Here is a 12,803-nt window from a genome sequence, read left to right on the forward strand (position 1 = left end):
TCAGTTCAGTCTTTGGCTCAATCAATGGTTATTTCAGGGTCAGACAGCCCGAAAACTACAGCTGGTGTGTGTGTGTGACAGAGTTTATTGTGTGATAAAACTAAGTATATCCTGTGAAGCAGCAGATAGGTCCTACAAATGTAAATGATCTTTTATAAAAAGGTCACTTCTAGATAAATGTATGCATCACTTTATTACCTTGGACCAACTCTCAGTGTCAACCACAGACATACAGTTATTAACCTTTGAATAGGTGTGAAACTCATCTGTTCATCCTGGCTGCATGAATTAAACAAACAAAGACCTTGAGTGACCCCGGGGCCAGCTGTGAGGACCAGACAGAGTCAGATCAGACTTGAGCTTTCCTATGAGATGATCCAGATTTAAACCACGTCATCTCTTCACAAGCAGATGTGGCTGTGTTTTCAGTCAAGTTTGTCATCAGAGCTTAAGGTGAGACACAGAAAGGCGATCCATGTTCTGTACAAATGGGACACCATAATGAGGACAACACATCCCATTTGACACAATACTCAATTCAGGGGGGAAAAGGTCTTTCAAAGGCAGAATACAAAATGTAGAAGACTGCTAATTTAATAATAACTATGTAACATCTATAGAAATGTGTATGAAGATCTGTTTTTGACACAGTTAATAATTGTACTATGGTAATCGTACTATAGTCATAGTCAATGGTGGCCAAGACCTGTTTGGTTATAAGCATTATTCCAGATATATTTCTCTGTGTTAATCAATAACAAAGAAATTTGTTCAGATTTGGAACAACTCAAGATGTAAATGATGACAGAATTTTCTTCTTTGGGTGAACCGTCCCATTAAATTCCCTAAGCAAGTAGTGGCTGCCCGTGCAAGTCACCTCAACAATGCTAAGATGTTTTGAATATTTGAAACATGATGCAAAAAAAAGTTTATTGTGAGACCATAGTAAGTATAAAACTGGGATGCAAGTATATATTGATGTAACGCATATCGCACTACAAAATATGTAAGATATGTCTCTTAAGAGAAATTGTTGGGTCAACATAATGCCACTGTCTTTCAGAAACTTTATTTGCAAAAACTCGTTGACCAACACTTTTTAATACTTTTCATTTGTTAGATATTTGCAAAACCCAGTGACAAACGTCTGACTGATGAAAATGAATCAAAATATGAAAGATTTCAAGGCCTTAAAAAGTTCTTTCTGAGAGAATTTATTTGCTTGATTCTTTTTACATTTTTGCATTTTATTTTCAGTGACAGATCTATTTGACTTGTATTTTTTTGGATACAGAATATTGAATGAAACCCTAAATGTTATTTCTTTACCAAAACAAACAAAAAATTTGAATGTGTCTTGAAAATGTACATTTAAGTTTCATTTTTAAAATTTGTACATTTTGTAACTTCTGATCCGTTCATATGACAAGCGACAAAGCGACATGATCCCATTCATGACATGTTCCCATTCATTTCAATGAAAAGCTGCCAACTTCCAGCAACACGAGCAGTAGCAACCTTTGGTGACCGGATGTGGCATTACAAGTGAAACAAAGTTGAGAAATGTTTAACTTTATGCAAATGAGGAGTGACTTTTGAGTGAAGATGGGAGCTAACGTGATTCTTCTCCTTTCAGCTCCAGCAGTGAGCATTACCAGTAGTGGGAACACCAAATAGCGACCTGACCGAGGGGTTATTGTATCGTGTATTGTATCGTTACACCCCTGTCAGCGGCACCCTGATGCTATGGTGTTGTATAGTAGGTGGTTACCGGGGTGTTGCTATGCATTTACAGTGGCGTTCTGAGTGTCTGCCTTTATAAGCAAGCACAACTATTAAACAGCAAACCAGATTTTCTACTTTTGCCGAGACCCTATTTAATCTTCTTACAGCCTAAAGCACCTAATCGCCAGCTGGTACCTAAAATCTCTTGAAACCACGTATAAATAAACAACTCAATTATTTAGCTGGAAGGTGTGTGAAGCACACAGGCCTCACAAAGACCCCCAGAACCTGGATGGAATGGGTCGGTTTGATTCTCCTGAGTCTGGCTCTGTTCTGTGAAAAACATCAAATAAGGGATTATAGTAGGACCAGCATACAGGGTCCAAAACTGGAGATCTATTCACTTCTTTGTTCTACAATCCCCCCTTCTCAATTCACAGGAGAACACAGGGACAGTGGAGGGGGCTGGTGGCTGGAGAGGGCAGTAGGGGGTCAGTTTGATTTCAAAGGACCTGGTACAAGCCTGCCCCGAAGGAGGTCCAGTATCTGGACAGTCCGGCGGGGAGCCAAGAGAGTCAGACAGAGCGTGAAAGAGGAAAAAATAGCACATGTATGCGTATTTAAATCTCACAAAAGGGAAGCTATATTGAACTTTCCTGAACCTTTGCTTGAAAGTAAATGCTAAGAGCTCATGATAGTAAAAGGTTCAATACTGCAATATTCAAAAGTTAATTATTACAATTGTGAAGAGATTAAACACGCCAAGAGATGATTTGCTGGGAATTACTTGTGCTGTGCTCCCCTGATCCCAATTAAAGATTTAAAGTAAAATGTCTATGTGTTCACAGACAAGACTTTGCTTTCCATTAACACATTCAAACGCTTTTAAAGATGCTGTGCGTAATCGTTTTGGAAGATCTATTCGGTTGTTAAGGAATACCTTTTCGGGTCCAAGAATCTACTCATTTCAAGTGGGCCTCGAGCTTAAACAGTTGTTTATGAGCACGGTTAACTCATATTGCATATTTAAGCAAAACATGTATTAACTCAAAGTACACACTACAGTCACCAGGCTCACGGTATCTCCGACAACATTATTTGAATAAATTATGAGAAATTATTGGCTGACTGGCCATGTGGCATATCGTAATGAAGATAAAGGTTAGGATGGCAGTTTTCGGATAGTTTTATAGCACGCCATGAGCGTATATCAGCATTTTGTGTTGTAGGCCTATAGCATTTTATTGAGCGTTTGGACCCGGAAACGGAATATGACCCCCCATATATGGTGTTGCGTGACGTCAGGCTTAACAAGCAGATTGACAGAAATGCAATAATACGCATAACTATTTGTTCAGAGGTGTAAAAAGACCTTACATAATGAAGCGTTACGTTTTTATTAGCTTAGAATGAGCTATTTAAATGTATATCCCCTTACATGGAATTCACCATGTTGTTTCTAAAGTAGCCCTAAACAAACAAACTGTTCTACAGAGCGCATTTCCTAAATACGTTATCCCCTTCGGCTAAGAATACATAACGTTACGACATCTAATTCCAGTGTTAGCCACTGTAGTGCATCAAAAGAGAGGTGTGGAGTGAGCCGTTGGTTGCAATTCCCAACCTCACCACTAGAGGATGCTAAATGTCGCACACTGGACCTTAACATGCGTGACTCTGTTGATGTGTTAAGGGTGCAAAAGTCACACTGCAGTGTTTTATATAATAGATTTCCTCTTCTCTTAAACCCAATGGCATTGCCTTGTGTGCAAAACTGTGACATGTAGCTCTTCATTGGTCCCTTCAAGTCTCAGACACACACACACATACAAAGAAACCTGCTATCACACACTAATAGTAATAATAAATGCCTCTCTTTGTACACTTCCACTGAGAGCTAATGTTGATTTTTCTACTCAACCCACTGACACTGAACTACACTTCCTGCTTTTTCTCTTGTCCTCCCCGTTGCTCTTTCTCGCTCTCTCTTCAAGTCTCTTGTCTTTTCATCAGAAACACAACTGACCTTTTCTTCCACCCAGAGGACGATGTTTAAGTGAAAAGCATCTAATTCACCCAGAAAGACATCATCAATTGACTCTCTCTCATTGCACAGAATCAGGATGTGTGGCTCTGGCGGTGGAGTTAAAGGGAAGGCCTGAGGCAAACATAAAAGCCAGTTTCACTCGTCACTGTTGTGTGTTGAGCTGGTTACTATTACATTCAATCACACATCTTCCTGCCTGAAGCAACTGAACTAATGTCACAACTAGGTCAGGGGACCTACTGCTGACTCCTACGGTTAACCCTTCCTGTCTAGAGCATTCAACATGCTGCATTGATGTATGTAAAATCTAATGCATAACTACTTCATCTTTTCAATGAATCAGTTCCAGTGAACAGTAAAACCTTCTAGTAAGAGTGAAATTGCAACTATTCTCTCACAACTATACAGATTAATGAACTGAATTCTGTGAGCTAAATGTGGCACATTTTTTGACATGCAGTAAGATGAAAGCGACAGCTAACCATATTGCGGTTTGGAGCAAACTGTGAGTTTTATTCTCAATGGACCCCACCAACTCTTCATGCCCCCTAGGGTGGGGAAGACAAGTCTAAATATTTCCCGAAAAGGACGCATTAAGACAGACAGACAGACAGAAAAAAGCAAAATGTGCAGCTCATTTGGTTGTACAGAAAGTCATTCTCTCGTGAACAAATAAAAAAAGCACACATAGATGAGGAAGATACTCTCTGATAATCTTGAAAGATGAGACCCCTTCTCATAGAGCAAAATGGTTAAGCCCGTCGTAAACTTCAGTGAGCACCGAATTAATCTGAAGCTTATTGACTTAACCGTCTGATCTACAACAGTACTTAATTGAAGTGCTGTTCAACTAAAGAAGCATTATCCAAAACTAAAAACAAACACAGGCCACACTTTACAGTGCAATGTCGTCATCCATCACACTTGAGCAGGTTCCTCAGCATTGTTTAATGGATAGGTTACTGAACCCGGATCAATCTAATAAGTAAGAAACACAGCTCCATCAGGCCACTAGAGCAACCAAAGGATCTTAAAAGACCCAAAACATTATACCCTGCTGTTTTAATAGGGTGGAAGCTATTCTCATAAATGAGGCAATTATCAGTCCGTTTCCCAGAAACCTCATCAGTTCACATTAGCCCCAACAATCCCCTGCATTCTCAGCCGGACCCATGAGGAAAGATAAAGTCACGTCAATAGGAAGCAGACTGGACACATAAACATTTCATGTAGTTCCTAAACTGTCAGCCACATGGATAAATACACATATCTGGCATGCGTTATTCTCAAGTTTGCTTCAACCCATAAGGACAATCTCTAAAAGATGGAGACCCCATTCATTAAACCATGAATGACAGTCTCGTATCAGTCAAGAAAATCATCAGAAAAACTCTTTTGGGTCCATTTTAACACGTCCAGCATGTCAACAACATCAGGGTGGAGAGGAGAAAAGCTGGCCGGCAGATGACACATATACAAGATGCAAACTCACCCCATAGAGGGATAAACACTATGGCTGCGTCTGAAATCGCCTACTTCCATATTATATAAAATGAGTTTGATTCATGAATAGTATGTCCGAAACCTTATGCCAAAAACAGTAGGCGAAAAATACCCGGATGGTCTACTACTTCCGCCAAGATTTGGTAGTGTGGATCAGATGGACAATTATCTATCCCATGATGCTACGGGAACTGAGCAATGGTGACATGAACATAAAACATGGCGGACGCAGTGTGTCTGAAATATATTCATACTACTCCCACTCATACTATATACAACCTACTGTTTTATCGGCCGATAGGCAGGTACTTATTCTGATTCAGTACATACAGTCACAGTATGCGATTTCGGACGCGGCCAATCTCTCTAGCACAGACTTTAAAAGTGGTTACGAGCAAATGAAGAAGTCAACTCATGAAGTCAAACTGAACTATTTCATACTTCCTACTTAAACATCTTTTCAATGAATCAGTTCCAGTGAACAGTAAAACCTTCTAGTAATAGTGAAATTGCAACTATTCTCTCACAACTATACAGATTAATAAACTGAATTCTGTGAGCTAAATGTGGCACATTTTTTGACATGCAGTAAGATGAAAGCGACAGCTAACCATATTGTGGTTTGGAGCAAACTGTGAGTTTTATTCTCAATGGACCCCACCAACTCTTCATGCCCCCTAGGGTGGGGAAGACAAGTCTAAATATTTCCCCAAAAGGACGCATTAAGACAGACAGACAAAAAAAAGCAAAATGTGCAGCTCATGTGGTTGGACAGAAAGTCATTCTCTTGTGAACAAATAAAAAAGCACACATAGATGAGGAAGATACTCTCAGAACATTTGGTCTCACGTTTTCATTGAACGGCAATGACGGCATGAATGCTTTGTCTTTCAATAATGAGGAAGTGGTCATTTCGAAAAGGAAATTAACATGCGACATACTTTAGCAACACCACAACACATGGTTGCAAAATTGTAAATAGTCAAACTTCTGGTTTCCTGAAGTAAAAACACAATTGTTAAGAGGCAAATTTGCGTTATGGATCTGGAAATAAATTGCCTGCCTTTTTTAATTAGTGGACATGAATAATGTGTCTAAAATGGATAATACGAACAATCTGATTGGTTGATTTCCATTATTTCTCAAAAGTTTAGATTTCAGGTTTTCATCCAAAGTCAAAAGAAATGCAGAATAAAACCAAAAAGTTTTGCCTATCCTTGGCAAAGAACTGTTAAATTATTTAATTGTACCCTTCAAAATTTCTTCTCAGAATGTTCACTATATGTCGACATGAAATGATACCATTACCAGGAAAATCCTAACTAGAAACACATACTAGCGTCAACCCATACTTGTCAACCTATGCAAGTCGTAAATATGGCCTGGTTTATAACAAGAATAAGCATCAAAAGAAATCGTAAAGGTTCAACACCTCAACCAACAATTTATGCTTTAGCAAGAGCCACTACACAAAGTTTGTTTGAGGCACATGAGCGCTTCATTGCAAACACTGTAAATGCATCTACAAGACTGCAGAAGATGTATGGCTTGAAATAACAGCCCGCCTTTGTGATGCTCAGCTGAACACGTGGTTACACTTCATTCATTGATGTAATGGTCCCTCCCTTCTGCAGGTGTGACCTAGAGTAGGCAGACACCACAGTTAAAGCACACTCCCTATACAATCCGTGCATTAAAAAACAGCACGCACCTGGAGCCAGACTTTCCAATATCAGAAAACAGGGCATTTCAACCTTTTCATGCACAACAGCAGGTCCATTAAGGGGTTCAAAGCACCACTCGTATTTTATTATATTATCTTGGTGAACAATACACCAAATCACTTCATTTCTTTCCCCAGCAGTTAAACGTAACGATGATGCCAGACAAAGCTGAGACCACCGCCTTGAGTCTGATGCTGCGGCCGATGCTCACTGCCCCTACTGACGCGCGCTTCAGTGTTACGAGCTCAAGGCAAGTAAATGATGCCATTACCGTGATTGGCAATCCTAATGGTTATTGCAGATGAACTGCGTTATTCCGCCTTCACCAAATATTGATCCACACCGGTATTAATCCCTGATCTACGAAGCATTAACAAAGGACATTAAAAGGTGCGCGCTCTTTGTCAGCGACATTCCCGCATCCTTCGGCAGTTATGCAAAACTCATAATGCAAATAAATGAACTCTGCTAATCACAAGACAAGCGCGTGGTGCCCAGTTTAAATCGTGCATTAGACGCACGCGCCGGATGTATAGTTTTTAAACACTTGACCAGGATATGTGCACACTCTGGGTTGCAACGTTTTATCAATACCGAGCGATATTTACGTGTCTCCCCGGCTTACCTTGCGCAGCACACACCCATCGCATAAACACCGTATGTCCTACAAACTGTCGTGCAATTACAAAAAAAAATGCGTGACATTTACACAAACCGCTTTGCAAATACACCTTGCATTACATGAAGTGTGTAGCAAACAATAGGAAATGATGGTCTGCGTGTCGGCAGATGATGTTGGATTCTGTCAGTCAGGCTTACCTCACAGAGACCTTGACAGAGCAGTCGTTTTGTGTCGCCATGATGCTTCACTTTGCTCCTCTGGAAGAAAAGCGATGCCGCAAAGTTCTCGCAAAGTTCACGCACGAGCTGAAAAGACGCGTTAAAACGAGCACAGCCGCTCCGGTCCGTCGATCAGCGCTGTGCAGCCAGACATCCCCGCTCACCTTATACTACTGGAACTGGAAGCATGACGATAATAAGCTAATGGCATTAAACGCGTTAAACATTGACATATTGTCTTCTTTCGCCTCGCTCCGAGCCGGTGTCGTGTCATATGTGTGTGTCGCGCTCAAGCGTACATCCGAAACCACACACAACGCACTGAGCTTCCTCGCACGCCGAATGTGCAGCGCTTACACAGAGGGGAGTAGGCGTGTCTTGACGTGGATGATTGGCGCGCGTTCTGACCAAACATAACGGCCGTCCCCGCCCATGGATCGTATAATTGACCAATTAGAGTCGAGCGGCGGCTAAACCTTTAAAACCACACGGAACGGTCAAAGATTAAATGCAATTTCAGTCGACACATCTGAAAGGAAGCGGGAGTCAGTTTGAATAAATCAGACTCATATCGCTGAAAAACTATTTATTCAAGTGTTTCCTTTTTGTAGTTAGCATAAAAACATTTTGTTTAATGCGTATACAGGATACACTTCAAAACTGTTGTGTTGTAAACACACATTTTGTGTTCGGTTAAGGAGATGTGTCCTTACGCATCTCTGTGTTATTTCTTGGGACAACGCGTTTTTTACGTGGAACACATAATGTGTTAAATAAATAACACAAAACATAATGTGTTAAATAAATAACACAAAACATAATGTGTTAAATAAATAACACAAAACATTGTTGTTAAAATTAGCAGATATATTTAAATGCATCTTGTTTTTAGTTTGACAACGAAAATGTAACACGAAAAGAGCAAGAAAGATGGATAAAGAAATGTTGAATTTTATTTTAAGCAACAAACATATACCGATTGTTTTGGTTTATTGACGAGCGCTTTACGAATCGGTTCGAATGAATCATTACAAAGAGCCGACTCACTAGAACAACTCGACCAGTCTTCACATCTGAAACGCATTTACGGTGCTACCAGACAATGTTTTACTGTTGGAAAAAGGTTCAAAGGGCAGGATTTACAACACGTCAAGGGGCATTCAAGAGCAAAAAACAGTATGCAGCACTATATACCTTACATATTCCTGGAATATTTTCACAGTTTTGCTTCACTGTTTTAAAAGTGGAACTGTAAACACAATCACAAAACATAGATGACTGTAAAAGCAAAAGGATTCATTTAATAGACTAGCATAATGAAAGCATTGTGTGGCTTCTTTCTCATAGAGAAACCCAATGCTAGTGCATCCTTTAACTAAAAGGAGTTCAGCGACGGAGCTGTCGTGGGAGTACATGGAGCAGTCTGATGGGGGGAACTGCACTTTGTTCAAAACGCCGCTAAATAATTTCACATGAACACCAGATTCCCATGAGGATTAGCTTGCCTGAGGGATCGGTTACAGTACAAACAACACTCAGAATATGAAGAATATTGCATAATGCAGGGCAAGCACTCACAAAACAAAGTACATAAGAAACATCAAGAGAAACATTATCTAAGCATCATTTTCATAAATAAACACACATTGGATCAGGTCATTCACAACAAGCACAAACGCTGGTTTACACGGCAAAATCACCAGTGTTTTAAAAAGTCAAATTAACACGCACAGTGTATAATCCACTCTTCGATAACGTGCTTGAGTTCAGGTTCCACCAAAGGGGAAAAGAATGAGTAAAAGTTTTTGCAAGCGATTTGGACCTGCCGTGCTTTGAGGTTGAAAACATCACATGCTTTTGAGGGACTCCGGATTGTTTTTGTGCCAATCTTGATCTCACAAGATGACATGTATGAAATCCTCTCCTATAACCCTTAGTTCAGTCTTAATGGCATAATGACTCAGTTCATAACTGCATTTATATTAAAGCAAAAAATCACTGTCATGCACGAAAAGATCACAATATGTGAGTGAGACATTTTAATTGAGTTTGAGCACCGAGCCAAAAGACCTCCAGCGATGTGACGCAGAGCGTGATATCATTTTTCATATTTCTTTGATGTTTCCATAATCCCCTTTGCAAAGTTTGCTATATTTAGCTCTGAGGTCATAAGCTGATTCAATTTCTCACCGTGAAAGTGAAATTGAACTACGCATGCTGTTTCTGCTAACTCATATTTGTCTGTAGGTCAACATGGGATTACACAATCACAAACTCATTTTCATGTTTTAATAGATGTGCTTGTCATGTCTTGCTGGTTTGTTGTTGCTTTTAATGATGATGTTCCTTGTGTGATGTGTTGACATTAAATCCCGGCACACTTCACTGTAATGGTCGCCCCACACCACAGTCTGAATCGCCAGACAAAAGCTTCCACACAAAAGCCGGCGCGGTTGACTGTGTGTGGGGGGGAAGATTAGTTCATGTCTGTTTCTATTCTGTGAATACAGCAACCACAAATTTGGATAGAGAGAGAGGGAATGGCCAGGCACTCATCCGACAGATCTGACTTCATCTAGGGCAGTCTACAGTGTGTGTGCCACGCATATCCACATGCATGCTGACATACAACCTCATCCGTCCCCAAATTACATTCACACCCCCGGCAACATCACCATCTGTGTGGAAAAGGGTTGCCAACGCACCCAGGTTAGGATTTAAGGCTGCTTTGCTTGCTCGATGTGGTGTAGCGTGAAAATATCATAACCCGCTGACTGTGTACATTTCTGCTGTAATTGGAGTGTAAATTGTTTGTGTTTATTAAAGTCGAACCTTATTGTTCTTTTTTTTATCTAAACCGTTGCATGGTTTCATGTGCAAAAGGTCATTGCAACGTGTACGATTTATATTTGCCGAATGTTTCCAATTAGCTCTGTTTTTATTAGCTCGCTTTGCTAATCAGTTGCTTGTTCTGTGAAACAAATGGCGTCTGGTTTTCATAAAGGAGGTAAATAATTGGCCCACCCCGTCCGATGCTGACAAAAGCAAAGACGGTGCGATTTGATGGAGGAAGTCAATGGCCTGAGCGGTCTGGTGGTCAAAAGAGTTGCCTCGTCGGGGGGCCTACTTTCTGTGTGGCGTACTGCGACACCCCACCTCCCTCCGGCCAAGGCACGCAAATTTCACGCTGGGGTGGTTTGGGCCGGGACGGCGGGATTGAGCGTTGCCTCTGGGACTGACACAGTTATTGATAATGTAGTGCCAAATGACAGACAGAAAGACCTGATGTGTAGAAGTTGACATTGAGGTCACGCTGGGGCTGAAGAGGAGGGATGTCTTTGTCTCGAATGGTGAAAAGAGCAGACGAGTCTAAATGGGACCACTTGGACAAATGGGTGCACAACAAGATAAATCCACTATATGAGCAATAGAAATAAATGGAACAATGTTTTGTGCATGTTGTACAGTTGTGTATTTGATTACACAGTATATATGAATCATTTGAAAATAGTTGTGCACATGATATACCATATCAATATTAAAAAAGAATTGTGTATTTAATATATAGTAAATTAGTAATTAAAAAGAATAGTGTTATTATATAAAGTATATAGTTTCAAAAAAATTGTGTATATGATACACTGTAAAAACTGTAAATTCCAGCACCTGAGGTGCCAGTAAAATAAACAATTTTGGTATTTTTTGTTACATTTTCTACCATATTTCCAAAATAAGTGAAAGATTTGTAAGATAAAACAGTAACATTTTGTAATTTTAAAATGACCGTGTAGCCTATTTGATATAAAGTAAAGCAATATGTTATGTATAAACATATTTATGTATATAAATAATTGTGGATTAAACAAACAGTATATAACCGTATATACATACAGTGTTAATCTATACAAATATATAAACTGTATATACACACACACACACACACACACACACACACACAAACATATACATACATACATATATAAACAGTACATATATTTAAAAAAAGAGAGAGACTGAGAGAGAGAGAGAGAATTGGGTATATGAAAGCTTATCCAATATTAAACTGTGTCTATTTTGTCTATGATATACAGTATATTCATAATTTTAAATAATTGTGTATATGGTACACAGTGTATTTATATTTGAAAAATAATTAGGTATATTATGTAAATATAACAAAAAACTTATGTATTTGATATACAGTATATAAATAATTTTCAATATTTGTCTATATGGTACACAGCATATATGCAAAGGCTTTGGAATTAGCCACATGTTTTGTTTATGTTTTGTATGGATGTGCTATTTGTTCTCACATCATTTAGCTGTCTTTCCACCCAACATGAAATTATATAAACTCAAACAAATATTTTGTATTCAGAAGAAGCCATGTTATAAGTTGAAATATGAATTTGACTCAAAACTCTCTGTCACCATGTCTGGGTTTATTTTCAAATGACGGTCAGACTACACAGTTTATTATTCCTCACCTATTATAATACCTGTATATGATCAACACTAAATTCCATTTCCCCTCAAACATTGTCACATCATTTACTTCTTAAAAGTGTCATATATGATATAGAGTTATGCATCCTTACATACATTATCAATGAAAGGCCCATTGATCAACCAGCATGTGCATCAGATACACACCAGTTTATTTTTAAGCGTATTTTTAGTCTTGTTTCCATGGATACACATTTTTAAAGGATTGAGAGAAGAGCCTGTGTCCTAACAACAAAAAGAGCTTGTCTTGTGTCTACTTTCACCTGAGGTGCAAGACATCATGGGACGAGCATCATCTGCCTCCAGCCACGTGTGACACTGTTTCAATAATAGCCTTTTATGTATGCTCATACACACCTGACTCTGACAAATACAGACTTTAAAATAGACGTCAGGAGCCTTAGATCTCCATCAAGGACACATTGAAAAGGTTTTAAGGACCCTAAAGTAAGCGG

At 39.3% G+C, this 12,803-nt stretch overlaps 1 protein-coding gene across 1 annotated transcript in view; it reads right to left on the reverse strand.

Moving 5' to 3' along the window:
* Positions 1-8,160, reverse strand: part of kif21b (kinesin family member 21B) — a 72,892-nt gene extending 64,732 nt beyond the window's left edge. The window contains 1 exon segment of the mRNA XM_056734658.1: positions 7,819-8,160. Coding sequence (XP_056590636.1) covers positions 7,819-7,859 — 41 coding nt within the window. The 5' untranslated portion in view covers positions 7,860-8,160.
* Positions 8,161-12,803: the final 4,643 nt, after the last annotated feature.

Source organism: Triplophysa dalaica, chromosome 21 (assembly GCF_015846415.1).
Source record: "Triplophysa dalaica isolate WHDGS20190420 chromosome 21, ASM1584641v1, whole genome shotgun sequence".
NCBI lineage: Eukaryota > Metazoa > Chordata > Actinopteri > Cypriniformes > Nemacheilidae > Triplophysa > Triplophysa dalaica.